This window comes from Oncorhynchus mykiss, chromosome 8 (assembly GCF_057628025.1).
Source record: "Oncorhynchus mykiss isolate SJ-2025 chromosome 8, ASM5762802v1, whole genome shotgun sequence".
NCBI lineage: Eukaryota > Metazoa > Chordata > Actinopteri > Salmoniformes > Salmonidae > Oncorhynchus > Oncorhynchus mykiss.
Window position 1 is genome coordinate 10,977,501 of NC_143029.1, and position 20,226 is coordinate 10,997,726.

Consider the following 20,226-nt stretch of genomic DNA (forward strand, 5'->3'; position numbering starts at 1 on the left):
GTGGTGGGTAGTGGGTACAGGGAACTGGGTAGCTACAGTGTGGTGGGTACTGGGTAGCTACAGTGTGGTGGGTACTGGGTACTGGGAACTGGGTAGCTACAGTGTGGTGGGTACTGGGTAGCTACAGTGTGGTAGGTACTGGGTACTGGGTAGCTATAGTGTAGTGAGTACAGGGTAGCTACAGTGTGGTGAGTACTGGGTACTGGGTACCGGGTACCAGTATGGCCAGTATAGAGTCAACGTTAACAGTATAACAGAGGGTCAGCAAGAAACCTCTCTGTCAGCAAGATGTATCTGTCGGTACGCAAAATCATGTTCAATATACTGTACTTCTCCAGCAAGTTGTAAACTACTGTACTAACCAACTACAGTGTCGCCACAGAATGATTTTCAGATTGCAGATTTTGTTTTGCCGCTAAATTCCCTAATTGATGTGTCCAATGTCCAGTGCTCAGTGAGCTGTGGTGATGGCCAGCAGACCAGGGAGGTGTTCTGTGTGGGGGCTGGAGGAGAGCGCCTTGGGGAGCAGGCCTGCAGCGGTCTGGCACGCCCACCCACAGTCCAGGCCTGCCGCAAACTAGCCTGCCATACCCACATCAGCTGGCATGTCAATGACTTCGGACTGGTGAGAGAGAGATTTTATTTCTTATTGGGTCAAAATCATACATTACAAAGCACTTTAAACAACATACATAAACAATGAGAGTGGGATACTTTTTACAGACTACAGTACACTCTTATGTATCCTCTCATCTTTCCATACTTTTTTTGTTTTTTGTCACTCTCTCCCTCTCTATCCTGTTCTCTCTCACTGTCCTCTCCCTCTCTCTCTCTCTCTCCTTCTCTGTCCCTCTCTATCCTTCTATCCTGCTCTCTCTCATTGTCCCCTCCCTCTCTCTCTCCCTCCTTCTCTGTCCCTCTCCTTGTCCCTATAGTGCTCTAAGAAGTGTGGTGGAGGGGTGCGTGAGAGAAGGGTGGTGTGTATGGACATAGAACAGAACCCACATGGGGAGGACAGATGTTCCCCCCACCCCAGACCCCCCACTGTGGAGCACTGTAACACCCAGGCCTGCCATGAAGCCCAGAGTGAGTCCAATCCCTGTGTGTGTGTGTGTGTGTGTGTGTGTGTGTGTGTGTGTGTGTGTGTGTGTGTGTGTGTGTGTGTGTGTGTGTGTGTGTGTGTGTGTGTGTGTGTGTGTGTGTTTCTGTTCATCCTTGTGTCTCTCTGTATACAGTAGGTGTACCAAGTGTCCATGACCCAAGAGGACATGATAGAACTCTGAGAGGATTTGTGCCTTATGACCCTTCAGGTATGTGTGTGTGTGTGTGTGTATCAGTTTGTGTGTGAAATTATAATCATCCTTATGCGTAGACTGTCTTGGGATAATTCAAGTAGAGACAGAAATAGCTTACCGTTTATTTCTCACTCATTTCTCACTTTAACAAATCAGAGTTGACTATGAGACTATCTTAAAACACACTTCCCTGAAGACTTGTTCTCCCTGCAAGCCTTAATGTTCCAAACAGTTCTGTTTTTCAAATCCGTTTTTTTCTACAGACTGTCCAATCAGCAAGTTGCAAGTGACCAAATGGGATTTGTGCATGTTCAGACAGCAGTCATTTGCTGACATAGCTATGCTAGTTGTCATAGTAACGACTGGCGTGTGCACAGTGGTGTAAGTTGATTGGTGGTGGTCAGTTGAAGCTGCTGAGGGGAGGGTCGGCTCATAATAAGGTCTGGAATGGCACAAATGGAATGGCATCAAACACCTGGAAAACCATAGGTTTCATGTATTTGATACCATTCCACCTATTCCACTCCAGCCATTAACACGAGCCCGTCCTCCCACATTAAGGTGACACCAACCTCCTGTGGTGGTGGTGGTAGTGGTGCTAAAACACACTTCTCTTATGGTACATACTGTATGTCCCAATCCTCCCTGTCTAGACCAAAGGTATCCAACTCTGACCCTACGAGGTCTGGATCCTGCTGGGTTTCTCTTCTACCTGATAACTAATTGTACCCACCTGGTGTCCCAGGTCTGAATCAGTCCAGGAACTAGCTTTAAGTTCCAGAGTTGAATTTGAGCAGTCTAGGCAGTGTTGTTATCCATCATAAAATCATAGCTACATATATACAATACAGGTTCCACTTGCCAAACTGGTAGGCCTATATCTAAAAAATATACTGTCTAGCTAAACATACCTACCACTACTAAATATGCTGTCTAGCTAAACATACCTACCACTACTAAATATACTGTCTAGCTAAACATACCTACCACTACTAAATACAGTGAGGGAAAAAAGTATTTGATCCCCTGCTGATTTTGTACGTTTGCCCACTGACAAAGAAATGATCAGTCTATAATTTTAATGGTAGGTTTATTTGAACAGTGAGAGACAGAATAACAAAAAAATCCAGAAAAACGCATGTCAAAAATGTTATAAATTGATTTGCATTTTAATGGGGGAAATAAGTATTTGACCCCTCTGCAAAACATGACATAGTACTTGGTGACAAAACCCTTGTTGGCAATCACAGAGGTCAGACATTTCTTGTAGTTGGCCACCAGGTTTGCACACATCTCAGGAGGGATTTTGTCCCACTCCTCTTTGCAGATCTTCTCCAAGTCATTAAGGTTTCGAGGCTGACGTTTGGCAACTCGAACCTTCAGCTCCCTCCACAGATTTTCTATGGGATTAAGGTCTGGAGACTGGCTAGGCCACACCAGGACCTTAATGTACTTCTTCTTGAGCCACTCCTTTGTTGCCTTGGCCGTGTGTTTTGGGTCATTGTCATGCTGGAATAACCATCCACGACCCATTTTCAATGCCCTGGCTGAGGGAAGGAGGTTCTCACCCAAGATTTGACGGTACATGGCCCCGTCCATTGTCCCTTTGATGCGGTGAAGTTGTCCTGTCCCTTTAGCAGAAAAACACCCCCAAAGCATAATGTTTCCACCTCCATGTTTGACGGTGAGGATGGTGTTCTTGGGGTCATAGGCAGCATTCCACCTCCTCCAAACACGGCGAGTTGAGTTGATGCCAAAGAGCTCCATTTTGGTCTCATCTGACCACAACACTTTCACCCAGTTGTCCTCTGAATCATTCAGATGTTCATTGGCAAACATCAGACGGCCATGTATATGTGCTTTCTTGAGCAGGGGGACCTTGCGGGCACTGCAGGATTTCAGTCCTTCACGGCGTAGTGTGTTACCAATTGTTTTCTTGGTGACTATGGTCCCAGCTGCCTTGAGATCATTGACAAGATCCTCCCGTGTAGTTCTGGGCTGATTCCTCACCATTCTCATGATAATTGCAACTCCACGAGGTGAAATCTTGCATGGAGCCCCAGGCCGAGGGAGATTGAGAGTTATTTTGTGTTTCTTCCATTTGCAAATAATGGCACCAACTGTTGTCACCTTCTCACCAAGCTGCTTGGCGATGGTCTTGTTGCCCATTCCAGCCTTGTGTAGGTCTACATCTTGTCCCTGACATCCTTGGAGAGCTCTTTGGTCTTGGCCATGGTGGAGAGTTTGGAATCTGATTGATTGATTGCTTCTGTGGACAGGTGTCTTTTATACAGGTAACAAACTGAGATTAGGAGCACTCCCTTTCAGAGTGTGCTCCTAATCTCAGCTCGTTACATGCATAAAAGACACCTGGGAGCCAGAAATCTTTCTGATTGAGAGGGGGTCAAATACTTATTTCCCTCATTATAATGCAAATCAAATTATAACATTTTTGACCTGCGTTTTTCTGAAAATGTTCTTGTTATTCTGTCTCTCACTGTTCAAATAAACCTACCATTAAAATTATAGACTGATCATTTCTTTGTCAGTGGGCAAACGTACAAAATCAGCAGGGCATCAAATACTTTTTTCCCTCACTGTATACTGTCAAGCTAAACATACCTACCACTTCCAAATATACTGTCTAGCTAAACATACCTACCACTACTAAATATACTGTCTAGCTAAACATACCTACCACTACTAAATATACTGTCTAGCTAAACATACCTACCACTACTATTAAACATACCTACCATTACTAAATATACTATATAGCTAAACATACCTACCACGACTAAATATACGAAAGCAAAAAATAAACACACCCAGTTCTAAATATTCTCAACATGCTCATTGTTATCCGGGTGGGTGTTTACTTTGTATATGCACTTCAAGTATAATATAGAGTTCAGGTGGGCCTTCGTGCCTCACCAAACAAAGGAAAGGAGGGTTGATCAACAACAGTGACAAAAATCACGAGAAGGGCTTACAAATAAAAACTTGACATAAATAAATAAACAAATAAAAACTTTGAGGTGAAAAGGAGTTGTGGCACTCCACAAAGAAAAGGCAGAGATGCATTTATTTTTTGCTCATTTTAATCCATTGTACAGGATGCAAACAGACGACTGACGTTTCAACGTCAAGTTAACGTCTTCCTCAGAGTGAAAACCCCCCAAATCTCTGCCTTTCTTTGTGGAGCGCTCCAACTCCTTTTATCTTGAATGAGTCCTTTTGGAAGTTTGCCTTGGTAAGCCACTCTCATTAAGGAGAGACTATTTTTATACATTATGTAAACATGTGACCTTATGTGTGTTTGCTCTCTTTAGCCACTAACACGGTGTATGACCCTTACTCCACCACCGTGGTTGGTCCCCACTGTGCCCAGTCATACTATGGCTGCTGCCCGGACGGCCACACATCTGCTGGTGGGCATAGAGGAGAGGGCTGTCCCACAGATGACTGTGAACGCACCCGGTAAGACTTTGGGTCTGTTCAGTACGGCACAATGTTACAGAACATTACAAAACGTTCAGATAGAGATAGCGTTGTGTTGAACACACATGGTACAAAGATGTTGATTGTGACAAAAAGGTATGTTTACTTGCAGTCCAACTAGTGACTTTCAACTCGATGGCCTATATTAGGGCTGCCCAACCCTCTTCCTGGAGACCTACTGTCCTGTGGGTTTTCAGTCCAACCCTCATCCTGGAGATCTACCATCCTGTCGGTTTTCAGTCCAACCCTCATCCTCGAGATCTACTGTCCTGTTGGTTTTCATTCCAACCCTAATTTAACACACCTGATTCTACTAATTAGCTGCTCCACAAGACGTTAACTAGCTGAATCAGATACGCTAAATTACGGTTGGACCGAAAACCTACAGGACAGTAGATCTCCAGGAAGAGTGTTGGACTGAAAACCTACAGGACAGTAGGTCTCCAGGAAGAGGGTTGGACTGAAAACCTACAGGACAGTAGGTCTCCAGGAGGAGGGTTGGACTGAAAACCCACAGGACAGTAGATCTCCAGGAAGAGGGTTGGACTGAAAGCCTACAGGAAGAGGGTTGGACTGAAAGCCTACAGGAAGAGGGTTGGACTGAAAACCAACAGGAAGAGGGTTGGACTGAAAGCCTACAGGAAGAGGGTTGGACTGAAAACCAACAGGAAGAGGGTTGGACTGAAAATCAACAGGAAGAGGGTTGGACTGAAAACCAACAGGAAGAGGGTTGGACTGAAAACCAACAGGAAGAGGGTTGGACTGAAAACCAACAGGAAGAGGGTTGGGCAGCCCTGGCCTACATGGATGCCGGCCGTGTTTCTGTCTCACCTGTCTTTGTGTGTGCCTGTCTATACCAGCTACCTGGTATGGTTTGTTTTCTATATCTTACCTGTGTGTGTCTGGTTGTCAGGTACGGCTGCTGTCTGGATGGGGTGACTACTGCTCAGGGTCATGGAAGGGCAGGATGTGCTGATTACCAACCACGTGCGGTAAGAGCTGCTACCACCCATTATACCAGAGTGGCACAGCGGTCTAAGAAACTGTATCTCAGTGCTAGAGGCATCACTACAGACACCCTGGTTCAAATCCTGGCTGTATCACAACCGTCCGTGATTGGGAGTCCCATAGGGCGGTGCACAATGGGCCCAGCGTCGTCATGGGTTTGGCCGGTGTAGGCCGTCATTGTAAATAAGAATTTGTACTTAAACTGACTTGCCTAATTAAATAAAGGTTAAAAATATATATATGTCATACCGTCTGTCTGCCTGTCTTTCTGTATATATGTCTCTCTGTGTGTGCGTGTGTCTGACTTTCTCTCTCTCTCTCTGCAGGACCACTCTGCCCCAGCTTATGCTCAGTCCGGCCATATGTGCTCCCTGTCACGTGACGATGGATCCTGTGCCAACTGGACATCCCGCTTCTACTACAACTCAGTCACTGGCAGCTGCACCCAGTTCTGGTATGGCGGTTGCCATGGCAACGCCAATAACTTTGTGTCCAGGGACGTTTGCCAGAGGGAGTGTGGCGACGCCGTCGTGACACCACGACAGGCATCACCACCCGCACGGTCTGGCATGAGAGTAAGGGTGGGCGCGAGGGCGAGGGCGAGTGCATACCGCGCCCGGTCTTAAGAGACACAGGATGAATGTGTTTCAGTCATACAAACACCGTACAGAGGAAAGGAAAGATATGAAGTTTTCCATATATTACTTCATATGTGAACAAACGTCTTCCAAAATCTGACCTGCAACATTTCCCTGTGCTTTCTGTCATTGTTAATATCAATAAACTGAACTGAACAAATCTGTTGAATCATGTTATCCTTCTTCTTGTGTCATAGTATATTTTTATTTACTTTTTACACTTGAAGAGTGGCCCCAGTTTATCACTGGCGTTATAAATATCACGTAGTAAATGGAGACTTTTATTTTGAATAGGTGCTTTTACTTTGAAATAGATAGACATTTTCTCCACTTTTTAGTGATGGCCATTCGGAGTCTTTTCGGTGAGCAGCCAACTTGGCTCCTTTCACGTAAAAGAGCTGGCCTATTTGGCTCCAAAACGGCTCTTCGTTCAAAATGCTTAAAAATCGACCTAGAACCATGTAAAGCAAAAGGTTGTCAGATTGTGGAATGTGCGTTCAAATACATTTGTACCCGAGCAAAGTATTTTATATATATTTTTTTTACTCAATGAATAAATCTGCGTGGACCAGATTGACGTGCTCTCACCACTATTTATTGTTTCTGCAGTGAGGAATTTCTTTCTTTAGAAAAATTACTTGTGTGCTCCAAAAGCAATCGTAGCAGTACGCAAGCCAGGGAGTCAAACGTACGGCTCTTTCACCACTGCGATTCGGTTCCCGACGTTCAGCAAAAAAATATCCGTTCAAAGGAGCCGTTCCCGAACGAACCATCACTACTTCCTTTCTCGCAATTTCTTTCCATACAGCTACATTTCACGGGGCTAGCAGAGCAATATAACAGCCATTTAAACGCTGAATCTGTAAGTCTAGCTTTAAAAGTATAATCGGACTCCAACACAAACATGGTAAGTGTGATTTTGCACTGTACGCAGAGCAAAAATAATCTGAACTACATTATCCAACGATTCGACTCTTGCTGAGCTAGTTAGCTAAAACTGTGGCTAGCTGGCTAGCCCGAGCTACAGGGCTCTGGCAGGAGCTCGCAACTTTACTAGCTAGATACACATTTGCCTAATGAGCCAAATGCAGTCATTTACACTAATGTTAGCAAGCTTCGCGGATGTTGATGCGTATCATACAAGAATAGCAACTCTATGCGTTATCGAGACAGTAAGCAAAGCTGATCCGTTAGGAACTGTTATGAGTTTCGTCAGACCAAATTCCATCTGCTCTATTCTTATTGGATTAATTGTAACTTTGTCTGTATAATAAAATACCATTTGAGCAGTGGTAAAATGTGTAACAACATTTACTTGATGCAATTGTGGAAGACAACGTCATGGTCGGTGTGTTTGGGTTGTTACAGTATAGGCCAAATACATACTTACATATGTAAAAAACCGACCGTGTTTTTCTCTTCTTTACAGTCACACACCATTCTGCTTGTCCAGCCAACTAAGAGACCAGAGGGGCGAACATATGCCGACTACGAGTCAGTCAACGAATGCATGGAAGGTGAGAATCAGTCTACAGACACTGAGTGGTGCTGTTTGGGTCTCCGAAGTGGTTGTTCCCAGTAGGGATAACCCCCCCCCCCCCCCCCCCCCCCCCAATAAGAAGACAGATTTTCATGTTCAGATTCAAAACGTTTTGCTACGGTGTGCTCTACTGAACACGACCCCCGGTGTAGGCCCCACATAAAGAACACACTGTGCCAACGAAGGGTTAAAAGAAGCGGTTGGCCGTCCTATTGCCTCTGACCAGAACATTGGCCATCGCTTACTGTTAATATCTAGACGATTCTACATGGTGACATTCTGCTTTTGACTGTTGGTCAGCACGGTTTGTTTTGTCCTGAACTCAGGAGTATTTTCACATGTAGCCTCGTTCTATGTATCACTGTCTCAACCTGTGTCCCTCCTGATCCAGGTGTGTGTAAAATGTACGAAGAGCACCTGAAGAGGATGAATCCCAACAGTCCCTCCATCACCTATGACATCAGCCAGCTGTTTGACTTCATTGATGACTTGGCAGACCTCAGCTGTCTAGTGTAAGTAGTACTGTGCAACCTCACCGTTAGAGCCCAATGGTTTAGCAATAAATCCACCTTGCATTCCAGAGGTGCTATTATTATTAGGTATGGTTGTATTTGTTAGTTGACACCGTAGCGAAATGTTTTGCAATGGGTGTGGGGAACAAACAAACAAACAACGTTTTCTTATTGGACAAGTTCAGGTAGTCCCTCATCGTTTTGTCTTGTTTGCTTCCATTCCTAGTGAATACCACCCTGGTCTATCCTGTCATTTCACAGTTCTGTCAAGGTTTTAGTGGTCTAGGGTTCCATTTTGGATCACGACTAAGAATTGCCTTCTGTTTTTCCCCCGGGTAATTAGCTCTTGTAGGCTATTTGACCCCGGGAAATAAATTCTATCTGTACCAATTGAGCACAAGGCTTAATGTTGTGGGAGAACAATCTTATGTTCATGACATGTCTCTCCTGGGTCTTATTTTGGGAGTAGCAGGTAGCCTAGTGGTTAGAGCATTGGGCCAGTAACTCAAAGGTTGCTGGATCGAATCCTAGAATAAAAATCGGTGGTTCTGCCCCTGAACAAGGCAGTAGGCCGTCATTGTAAATAAGAACAAATTCTTAACTGACTTGCCTACTTAAATGTAAAAAATGTTTTGGAAAAAAGAGGGGTTCTTGTTGGAAATGTTGATGTATTTCCTCCCGGTTTGTCTGTTTTTATTCTGTTTGGTGGCTAATGAATACTAACCTCCTGCTCTTCATTCAGGTACCGTGCGGACACTCAGACGTACCAGCCGTACAACAAAGACTGGATCAAGGAGAAGATTTACGTGCTCCTGCGGCGTCAGGCCCAACAAGCTGGGAAGTAAAGGCAGGCAGAAAGGGGGGTAGCCAAGAGGTTGCCCCCATTGCACAGATCTAGGGTCAGTTTTCTCTACCACGGTCAGAACCCAAACCACTAGGAGGTAAAAACCCTGATTCTGGAACAGTGCATGGGGGGCAACTTCATCAGATGGGTGTAGGGGTGGACCTTGGTTTTATTGGTCTGGGTTATTACTGGGCTGTATGAAGGGAGGGGGACAGTGGCCCTGTTCGAGTACACACAAAACAGCCTCCCTTCCTTGAGAATCACAGATCTAGAAGTGATTGGATAGATGCGAGCAAGGTTATCAACCTATTGCTTTCGCCAATCCAACCAGATCAGTGAGTACTCCAAGGAAGGGAGAAAACAACTATATTGAAGGTATTCGAACAGGGACTGATCTGGGGGTGGGGTGACGGGACAGTGATCTATGGTTTGGGGCTTGGGAGACAAGCCTGTGATTTGTTTGGGTCTATTTGTGGGAGGGGCTAGTTGCTTGGTGAAGATGGATCTATTGAACAGAAGAAAAACGAGCTAAAAACAGGACAACTATTTAAGTACTGCTTTTCTTTCAGCAATTGTTTTCCTTTCTGTTCAAGGAAGATGGATATGAGTGACTATTTGCTTTGTTTTTATACATTTTAAGGGAGAATTGAATGAAATTAAAATGTTGATTTTTGATTTAGTGTGATATTAGTGTCAGTAGATTAATTTCCATATTTGCACCTCTTACTGTCATTCTCATTTTAAACCTGTCTGTTTTTGTAAATGTATTTGCCTGACATCTGATTTCATGTTCATTTTGTTATTTTCTCTGAATACAGGAAATGAACTATTGTTTTCAGATTTGATTTGGAGTGTATTTTTTACTGAAAGCATATCAATACACTACTCATGGTACAGACTGCATCTATGCTTTTATACAGAGAACATGTGAACAGGCAGAGCGGAAGAGGCAAACCTTTATGTAAAGATTATCAATATATAGCTCATCTTTGGTGTAATGAAGATTCACACATGGATTGAATTGTTTAGATAGAAACATTTGGTAAATTACCAGAGGATGAAACATGACATTCTCTAGGGAGACCTGAATCTGAAAAGATTCTTCCAAATAATTTAATATTACTGTGCACGTGTAGTAGTTATGATTCCTTGTCATTAGCTGCATATATCTTCATATTTTGCACCAAGTGATGCTGAGAGGCTCTTGTCTTACGTTTTGAAACCTGTGTACTGTTGCTTTAAAATGTGTCAGGCTGCTCGATATGCACCCAGCTGCAGCCTAACAGAAGCCTGCCACTAAAACTAGGCAGGTTTCCATTGACTCAGGTTTATTTAACAAAAGCAATGTCGCAAATGTGACGTGTACTGGAAAAGGAATATATAGAGACATAAAAATGAAAGTTTTTATCCTTTCAACAGTGGTGGATTTATATTTTGGTAAAACTTTATTGCGAACAAATGATAGAAACAGTCATTTTCGAATAAGTGATTAATGCTGACTCGTTTTGAAGGTACGTGGGGCATGTAATATCACGTAACTATAAATCACCAGTCCACATTTCATTCATTCTAATATAGCGTATGCTTGCAGGACAGAGCAACAAGTTAAATGTATTTGTCACATGCACCAAATACAATAGGTGTAGACTTTACTGTGAAATGCTTACTTATGAGCTAACAATGCTGAGTTAAAAAGTCAGAAAGATTTGCTAATAAAAAAAAGAAATAGTAAAACAAAATAACAATAACAAGGCTATCTACAAGGAGTACCGGTACCAAGTCAATGTGCAGGTGTACATGTAAGTAGGGGTAAAAGTAGCTAGGCAGCAGTGTATGTGTGTAGCGTAAATATGCGTGTGTATGGGTAGAGAGTGCAACAACAACAAAAACGCGGCCTATGAAGATGGGGGTGTGCTCGGCCCTCTGTTTCCTGTAGTCCACAATAAGCTCCTTTGTTTTGCTGACATTGAGAGAGAGGTTGTTGTCCTGGCACCACACTGCCAGTTCTCTGACCTCCCTATAGGCCGTCTCATCGTTGTCGGTGATCAGGCCTACCACTGTTGTGTTGTCAGCAAACTTAATGATGGTGTTAGAGTCATGTTTGGCCACCCAGTTGTGGATGAACAGGGAATACAGGAGGAAACTATGTACACATCCCTGAGGGGCCCCAGTGTTAAGGATCAGCGTGGAAGACGTGTTGTTGCCTACTCTTAACAACCTGAGGGAGACCCGTCAGGAAGTCCAGGATCCAGTTGCAGAGGGAGGTGTTTAGTCCCAGAGTCCTTAGCTTAGTGATAAGCTTTGTGGGCACTATGGCGTTGAACGCTGAGCTGTATGTAGTCAATGAACAGCATTCTCACATAGGTGTTCCTTTTGTCCAGGTGAGAAAGGTCAGTGTGGAGTGTGATTGAGATTGCGTCATCTGTGGATCTGTTGGGGCGGTATGCAAATTGGAGTGGGTCTAGGGTGTCCGGGAGGATGCTGTTTATGTGAGCCATGACCAGCCTTTCAAAGCACTTCATGGCTACCGATGTGAGTACCACAGGGTGGTAATCATTTAGGCAGGTTACCATTTAGGAAGGTTTTGTTCACATCAGCAACCGAGAGCGTTATCACACAGTCATCCAAAGCAGCTGGTGCTCTCGTGCTTCAGTGTGGCTTGCCTAGAAGCGAGCATAAAAGGCCTTCAGCTCATCTCGTAGGCTCGCGTCACTGGGCAGCTCACGTCTGTGTTTCCCTTTGTAGTCCGTAATAGTTTTCAAGCCCTGCCACATCTGACGAGCGTCAGAGCAGGAGTAGTAAGATTCAATCTTATTAGATTATAGAGTTGGTTGAGAGCGGTCTTAGTGCCAGCTTCGTTCTGTGGTGGTAAATAGACGGCTACGAATAATACAGATGAGAACTCTCTTGGTAGATAGTGTGGTCTACAGCTTATCATTTTATTATTATTATTTTTTTTACCTTTATTTAACTAGGCAAGTCAGTTAAGAACAAATTCTTATTTTCAATGACAGCCTAGGAACAGTGGGTTAACTGCCTGTTCAGGGGCAGAACGACAGATTTGTACCTTGTCAGCTCAGGGGTTTGAACTTGCAACCTTCCGGTTATTAGTCCAACACTCGGCTACCCTGCCGCCTAAGGTACTCTACCTCAGGCGAGCAATACCTCGAGACTTCTATAATATTAGACATTGCCCACCAGCTGTTATTGACAAATAGCCACACCACTCCACCCCTCGTCTTACCAGAGGTAGCGTCTCTGTTTTGCCAGTGCATGGAAAATCCCGCTAGCTCTATATTGTCTGTGTCTTCGTTCAGCCACGTCTCGGTGAAACATAAGATGTTACAGTTTTTAATGTCCCGTTGGCAGGATAATCTTAATTGTAGGTCATCAATTTTATTTTCCAATGATTGCACGTTAGCAAGAAGAACGGATGTCAGTGGGAGTATACTCGCTCGCCTCCGGATTCTCAGAAGGCTGCCCGATATGCAGCCCCTTTTCCTGCAAAGTAGTCTTGTCAGGTATTCCGCACTCCGGCCTCTTCCTTTTTCCGAGTCTCAGGGATTTGGGCCTGGTCTGGAATGAGCAGTATGTCCTTCGCCTCCGACTCATTGAAGTAGAAATCCTCATTCAAATCAATGTTAGTTATCGCTGTTCTGATGTCCAGAAGCTCTTTTCTGTCATAAGAAACGATGGCGGAAGCATTATGTACTAAAGAAGTTAACACACAAAATAGCACAATTGGTCAGGAGCCTGTAAAACGGCTGCTATACCCTCCAGCGCCATTCAAACCCTGCCGAGCACACAAAGATTCAAGTGTACGGAGGAAGAGACCAAAGAGTTTTTTGGTTTGATTCAAAAGTATGGAAAACGCTCCAAGAAACGCCTGATTGTTTGAACAATTACTGTAAATAAGACATGCAGAGTAAGGGCTATAACAAAGCCTGGCACATCATAAAGATCCAAGTGGAAGGCCTTGAAACAGCGCTACCTGAGTGAAAAAAGAGCTTCCTCAAAGTGGTCCTGGAGGTAAAAGCATGATTGGAATATTTTTCTATCAGAAAGAATGAAATCCTAGGACAAAGACTGTTGTTTCAATGCACACCAACATAAACAGCTCACGTGCTGGTAAGTAATGTTACATTGGGCTATAGGACTTCAGCAAGGTAACTTGCAATAATGTTGTGATTCTCAATCTCCACATAGGTGATGACAATTGCCCTGAGGGAGAAGTGTCCGTAGACGACGCTGAGGATGACACCCGGGAGAGAGTACCTACAGGTAGGCTTTTGTATAAATTCCTCTTAAGAAACTATTAGGTTGGCATTGGCTTATCATGAGGCTGTAGCCTACTTTGCTAGCAACTGAAGAAATGCTGAAAATTAGTTGGCTAGCCCATATAATAAGGCCTATGTAGACACAACATACACAACATGGCCAAAAGTATGTGGACACGTGCTTGTCGAACATCTCATTCCAAAATCATGGGCATTAATATGGGGTTGGTCCCCACTTTGCAGCTATAACAGCCTCCACTTTTCTGGGAAGGATTTCCACTAGATGTTGGAATATTGCTGCGGGGACTTGCTTCCATTCAGCCACAAGAGCATTAGTGAGGTTGGGCGAATAGGCCTGGAACGCAGTCGGCGTTCAGGGCTCTGTGCAGGTCAGTCAAGTTCTTCCACACAGATCGCGACAAACCATTTCTGAGTGGACCTTGCTTTGTGCACGCACGGGGGCATTGTCATTCTGAAACAGGAAAAGGCCTTCCCCAAACTGTTGCCACAAAGTTGGAAGCACAGAATTGTCTAAAATGTCATTTTATGCTGTAGTGTTAAGATTTCCCTTCATTGTAAGGGGCCTAGCCTGAACCATGAAAAACTGTCCCAGACCATTATTCCTCCTCCGCCAAACTTTACAGTTGGCACTTTGCATTGGGGCAGGTAGTGTTCTCCTAGCATCTGCCAAACCCAGATTAGTCCGTCGGACTGCCAGATGGTGAAGCGTGATTGATCACTCCAGAGAACGCGTTTCCACTGGTCATGAGAACAATGGCGGTGAGTTTTACACCACTCCAGCCGACGCCTGGCATTGTGTTTGGTGATCTTAGGCTTGTGTGCAGTTGCTTGGCCATGGAAACCCATTTCATGAAGCTCCCGACGAACAGTTCTTGTGCTGATGTTGCTTCCAGAGGCAGTTTGGAACTCGGTAGTGAGTGTTTCAACCGAGGACAGATGAATTTTACACGCTACATGCTTCATCACTTGCCGGTCCTGTCCTGTGAGGTTGTGTGGCCTACCACTTCGTGTCTCAGCTGTTGTTGCTCCTAGACGTTTCCACTTCACAACAACAGCACTTACAGACCGGGGTAGCTCTAGCAGGGCAGAAATTTGAGACATGAGAATTACTAGAATGTGGCAGATATTAGTAGATTCTTGCATTCTATCCATACTGGCTTCTCATGCTACCTGAGAAATGAAAGAGATACTAATGTGCAATTTGACTAAATGGAAACACTTCAACCACTTAATTTTTATTTGACATTCTAGTTTGTAGCATTTAAAAAATATGTTTTTTAGGTGTGACATAATTATGTCCAGCTGTTTTTACAGATACAAGACAATTAAATGTGATTGCATCATAGCAGGAAATTGTTGCATCAATTTTCTATGAGAAAATTTGCCATCTACTGGACATGGTTCATTCCTACCACATACATGTGAACTCCTCATTTTCATTCTTAGATTCCTTTTCTCCTTTCCTCGCTCCCTTTCCAACCTCATTTCCTAGCTCCTTTTCTTTTCCAAATCAAATCTCAGATTTCCCACTTCCTGTTTGGATTTCTTCTCAGGTTTTTGCCTGCCATATGAGTTCTGTTATACTCACAGACATCATTCAAACAGTTTTAGAAACTTCAGAGTGTTTTCTATCCAAAACTAATAATAATATGCATATATTAGCAACTGGGACTGAGGAGCAGGCTGTTTACTCTGGGCACCTTTCATCCAAGCTACTCAATACTGCCCCTGCAGCCATAAGATGTTTTAACCAACAATGCAGTTTTAAGAAAATAGAGTTGAGAAAATACTTACAAAATAAACTAATGTAAAAAAAAAAGTAACACAATAAAACAACAATAACGAGGCTATATAGGTACCGAGTCAATGTGCGGGGGTACAGGTTAGTTGAGGTAATTGAGGTAATATGTACATGTAGGTAGGGGTAAAGCGAATATGCATAGATAATGAAAAGCGAGTAGCAATAGTGAAAAAAAAGTATTCCTTTCCTTCCCTACTCTCATTCTGCTATTCCCCTATCGCTATTTCCTTATCTCCTTTCCTTACTTAGCTCTTTTCCTAGCTTCCTTTCCTTTACTCATTTTCTTTCCTAGATTCCTTTCTAGCTTTCCTCACTCCATTTTCTAACTCCCTATCCTTTCCTCTTTCCTAGCTTCCTTACCTCCTTTCCTAGATTCCTTTCCATCCCTACCACCCTTTCCTCCCCTCCTTCTCTAGCTCCCTTTCCTTAAAGTTAGGAAAGGAGGAAAGAAAAAGTTCACATGTATGTGCTAGGGATTAACCACGGCCTGAAGATGGAGATAGTATTGCTTTTAGTGACAGGATACTGCGGGGCTGCAGCTGGATACTATTGTGCTGCCCTGTTGTTGCTGTGCTGGAAACCCCGTACTGACTTTCTGAAGGGACCCAAGATGGCTGAATGGTCACAGGGGCTGTAGTTAACAATTATCTAGATAAGCGATATGATGGAAATGAATGACAAATAATGTTAGTATGTGAAACATAACATTGGGGGGAGTTATACGATTACAGCTTGATGGTCTTCCTCATTTTGAAATGCAAGGACACCCAGTGAGGAGAGAGACGGATTTCTCCGCGGCCCGGAGCCAGAACATGGCGGAACACTTGGGAAAGAAATAGCTAGCTAGCAGCTAACGTATTATAGAAAGCCGTATAGCTGATCGGAAAAGTCGGGCTACATTTAACGACACTGGTTGCGGTTCGTAAACGGGCAATAATGTAACCGGTGTATGGTATTTGTCGATGTATAATAATGTACTTTTTTCATAAGATGTTGAATGTAGCAAGGCAGTTAGCCGACTAGCTAGCTAACGTGCTAGCTAGTTAGCTCCGGTAGATAGCTAGCTAGCTAGCATATAGCAATTATCTCAGTGTACTATAGCTGAAGTCCTCTAACATAGTATATTTGTAATATTACACGGAATGTTTCCCATTCGAACCTAGTTTATATACGTATTATTTGGTCTATGGTTGTACTGTTTGTGTAGCTAGTTTCTGAAGGAGACTGTCCGTAGCTAGCTAACCGATCTGCTAGACAGTGCGAACGGACGCGTCGTAGGCTTTTTGATCTAAGCGAGGCAAGTTTTGTGGTTGCCAGCTAGCATCTGTAGCAAGCTACACATAGCGAACTGTGATAACTAGCTAGTTAATCTAGTTTTTTAACTATTCTGACTAAGTGGATCTACGGTAGTTGATCCTCACAACCACCATACTAGGCAGTCGGTAGAGTTGGCGCGTTGCGGAGCAAGGTAAACAGAAGTCGGCTGGGGAAAGCGGTCACGACCACCTGCCAAGATGACGGACACCCGCCGCCGAGTCAAAGTTTATACGCTCAACGAGGACAGACAATGGGACGACCGCGGCACCGGACACGTCTCCTCGGGCTATGTAGAGCGGCTGAAAGGCATGTCTCTGCTGGTGCGAGCGGAGAGCGATGGTGAGTCAGGTAAAAGTATTGTTATACTCTCACTAATACTCACAACCATTGATTGATTACTATACTCTTTATTCTGATAATGTCACGATGTTGTCGATAACACCTAGCTAGCTATCTGTAAACAAACTACGTAGCCTCGTTTTTGTGTACTATTATGAAGACAGTCAAAAGAGGAGCCTCGATATCTAATTAGTGGTTGGTTCATTGATCCCTTGAGTCCTACACAAGTCACTGACCCTGAATCCTCATACCATGTGCACTAAAATATACAAATACATAGCTAGAAGGGATCATGGAATATCATGCCCCATCTCAGCCAGGCCCCTGTTGTAAATGCAGCTCAGTCTAAACACTATGTCATGGCCTTACAGTTACATAATCACACTGTCCCCACAGCCACCCAAAGAGGGGCCGAGATACACAACTCCCGATTTAGCCCCCCGCCGTCCTTTTGCAGCAGTGAGCTGCGTCCACTTCAGCTGTTGAAATCTTTGGGCAAAGCTGCGTGTTAGTTTTTGGTGTTATCGCTAACTCACTTTGTGTTTCTTCACACCCCCAGGTTCCCTGCTGCTGGAGTCGAAGATAAACCCAAACACAGCCTACCAGAAACAACAGGTCAGTCACTTGCTACACAAAGACACTTGAATGTTAGCGTCATGTCTCCTGTCTTATTCTAGCAGCGTATTTATGATAGTAATAGTGCTGTTTTTTGTCTTTCCATCAGGACACGTTGATAGTATGGTCGGAGGCTGAGAATTATGACCTGGCCCTCAGCTTCCAGGAGAAGGCTGGCTGCGATGAGATCTGGGAGAAAATCTGTCAGGTAATCCCACTTTTCTTCTCTGTGTGTGCGTGCGTAGAAGATGAAGATGGAACATACTCAACTCTATTGTCTTGTGGCAGAATCCAAAAGTCCCTTAATAATGAAGTATAATTATATGTTTAGCTCTCACTTAATGTGAGAATGTCATTTTCTACATTTCTAAGTATGGTTTAAAGGATAGAGCTTGCATGTTCATGTATAACTAATGCCTTCATGCGTTGTGTTTTGACTCGTGCGTTGTGTTTTGACTCGTGTTTCTCTCTGTTCTGTCCCTAATGTTGTGGTGTTATAACTCATTGGTTTGTTCATGTGATTTTTGACTCCCGTTCCTCCATCTCTACTAGGTCCAGGGCAAGGACCCATCAGTGGACATCACCCAAGAGCTGGTGGATGAGTCGGAGGAGGAGCGCTTCGACGACATGTCCTCCCCGGGGCTCGAGCTCCCACCCTGCGAGCTGGGCCGCCTCGAGGAGCTCGCAGAACTTGTGGCCTCCTCCCTCCCCTCGCCCTTACGCCGTGAGAAACTGGCCCTGGCTGTGGAGAACGAGGGCTACATCCGCAAGCTCCTGGAGCTCTTCCGCCAGTGCGAGGACCTGGAGAACGCCGACGGCCTCCACCACCTCTACGAGATCGTCAAGGGCATTTTCCTGCTGAACCGCACGGCACTGTTCGAGGTTATGTTCTCAGAGGAGTGCATCATGGACGTGATTGGCTGCCTGGAACACGACCCGGTGCTGGGGGCTGCGCCGCGGCGCCACCGTGACTTCCTCACCAAGACTGCCCGCTTCAAGGAGGTGATCCCTATCGGCGACCCTGAGTTGCGCGCCAAGATCCACCAGACGTACCGGGTGCAGTACATCCAGGACATGGTGCTGCCCACGCCGTCGGTGTTCGAGGAGAACATGCTCTCCACGTTGCACTCTTTCATCTTCTTCAACAAGGTGGAGATCGTGGGCATGTTGCAGGTGAGATTGTGGGGACACGGGGAGGGCACCAGCATGCACAGTAAACACAAACATGTTTTGTATTTTTTTCCTTGTTACTTTCTTTCTATAATTAGTAGCATTTTATCTCTGTGTTGTTGTCCCGTCAGTAAGCATTTCACTGTTAGTCTGCACCTGTTGTTTACCAACGATGTGACAAATAACATTTGATTTTGATTTGAATTACGTGGCCACAGTCAGGACAACATAGGCCAGAGTAAGGTGCTACACACACACACACGTGCAGGTGTACACATGGGGAGCATGGTGAAATGTCAGCGATTTCTGTGTTTTGGTTTTTATTTTCGTTTCATTTTTTCTTATGATAGCAATATAAACCCCAGTCTGAGTACCAGTCGCTAACGTTCCACTCCTTGCCTTTCGGCAATCTCAACATTCAATATGTGTTGGATTTACAGTGGAGTTGCTCATTGGTTGTTGGAAGTAACATTGAATATTTTCCATGATGACATGTGGAGCCTTAAATAGAATTATAAGTTATAACAAAGTCAAAAATAAACATTTAGCAGTTAGCTAGGCCAGTTGTTGTATTTTAAGGTATTTTGTGGTTTGAATTGCGTTATGCATGTGAGCTGTGAGCTACAAACTTTTGACAGACTGGTTTCATCTGGACAAACAAACTGTTGCTTAGCAACCAGATACCAACATGTTCTGTGAAGAGAAAGTGATAGTGTTCCAATATTTGCATAGTCGTTGTGATTGGACGATAACTGTGATGGTGATCTCAAGCTCATTATTGATAGTGTTCGTATTTGAAGATGGCAGAAAGGCCAGTGTCTTTGGCACATGACATGGAGTACAGGAAGTGGATTAGCTAGTAAGGAGACTGGTACCCAGGCTATATGAACCATACCTAGAGCCCAGAGGTTCATTCTCCTGGTCCTAACCACACCCCTTGGAACTAAAATAAATGGTCAGCATTTGTGTCATTACAGAGGCACCAGATAAAGTCCAGTATAAATAACTGCTGTGTGTTCTCACTATAAAGGAAGCCTGTGCTTTTTACTTTGTCTTGTATGTGCTGTACCCATGGTCAATGATTGGCTGCTTTTATGGTCAAGTGACCTTATGGTTGTTGCACTGTCAACTCCACACCTTGTTTGTGTACGCTAGTCTCCGTGGAAACGGAAGAGTGTTTTGTAAACAGGTTATGCTGTTTGGGGGGAAGCGGACAGACATGGGCTGTGTTAATCAGGCACCAAAGGGAAGAAAGCAGACTGAAGCAGTGAGGGACTAGCTGGGCTTGTCCAATAAGAAAAGTTAATTTGTTGACTCTAAAACTAGACTAACTATGGTAAAAATGTTG

The 20,226-nt window shown here is 44.3% G+C and overlaps 3 protein-coding genes across 5 annotated transcripts in view; all 3 read left to right on the plus strand.

The window, feature by feature from the left end:
* The window catches only part of LOC110529355 (papilin), a 16,195-nt gene extending 9,593 nt beyond the window's left edge, over positions 1 to 6,602 (plus strand). The window contains exons 8-13 of the mRNA XM_036984735.2: positions 449 to 625; positions 936 to 1,086; positions 1,236 to 1,310; positions 4,628 to 4,775; positions 5,710 to 5,788; positions 6,131 to 6,602. Coding sequence (XP_036840630.1) covers positions 449 to 625; positions 936 to 1,086; positions 1,236 to 1,310; positions 4,628 to 4,775; positions 5,710 to 5,788; positions 6,131 to 6,430 — 930 coding nt within the window. The 3' untranslated portion in view covers positions 6,431 to 6,602. The remainder of the gene's footprint in view (positions 1 to 448; positions 626 to 935; positions 1,087 to 1,235; positions 1,311 to 4,627; positions 4,776 to 5,709; positions 5,789 to 6,130) is intronic.
* Positions 6,603 to 6,767: 165 nt separating this feature from the next.
* Positions 6,768 to 10,176, plus strand: LOC110529356 (enhancer of rudimentary homolog). Its single transcript, XM_021611494.3, has 4 exons — positions 6,768 to 7,349; positions 7,872 to 7,959; positions 8,374 to 8,494; positions 9,237 to 10,176. The coding sequence occupies exons 1-4, from the start codon at positions 7,347 to 7,349 to the stop codon at positions 9,337 to 9,339; spliced, it is 315 nt and encodes a 104-aa protein (XP_021467169.1). The 5' UTR covers positions 6,768 to 7,346; the 3' UTR covers positions 9,340 to 10,176.
* A 3,784-nt stretch (positions 10,177 to 13,960) lies between these two features.
* Positions 13,961 to 20,226, plus strand: part of LOC110529180 (serine/threonine-protein phosphatase 4 regulatory subunit 3) — a 30,116-nt gene continuing 23,850 nt past the window's right edge. For 2 of the 3 annotated variants that reach the window (XM_036984736.2, XM_036984737.2), the window contains exons 1-4: positions 13,961 to 17,102; positions 17,653 to 17,708; positions 17,818 to 17,916; positions 18,261 to 18,881. In XM_036984736.2, coding sequence (XP_036840631.1) covers positions 16,952 to 17,102; positions 17,653 to 17,708; positions 17,818 to 17,916; positions 18,261 to 18,881 — 927 coding nt within the window. In that variant the 5' untranslated portion in view covers positions 13,961 to 16,951. The remainder of the gene's footprint in view (positions 17,103 to 17,652; positions 17,709 to 17,817; positions 17,917 to 18,260; positions 18,882 to 20,226) is intronic. The other variant, XM_036984738.2, reaches the window with a different exon arrangement.

Bases quoted from the DNA above. Each gene is read 5' to 3' on its own strand.
- LOC110529356 (XM_021611494.3), top strand. The intron at 7,960-8,373 runs GTGAGAATCAGT...CTCCTGATCCAG, and splicing joins AGTCAACGAATGCATGGAAG to GTGTGTGTAAAATGTACGAA. The intron at 8,495-9,236 runs GTAAGTAGTACT...CTCTTCATTCAG, and splicing joins GCAGACCTCAGCTGTCTAGT to GTACCGTGCGGACACTCAGA.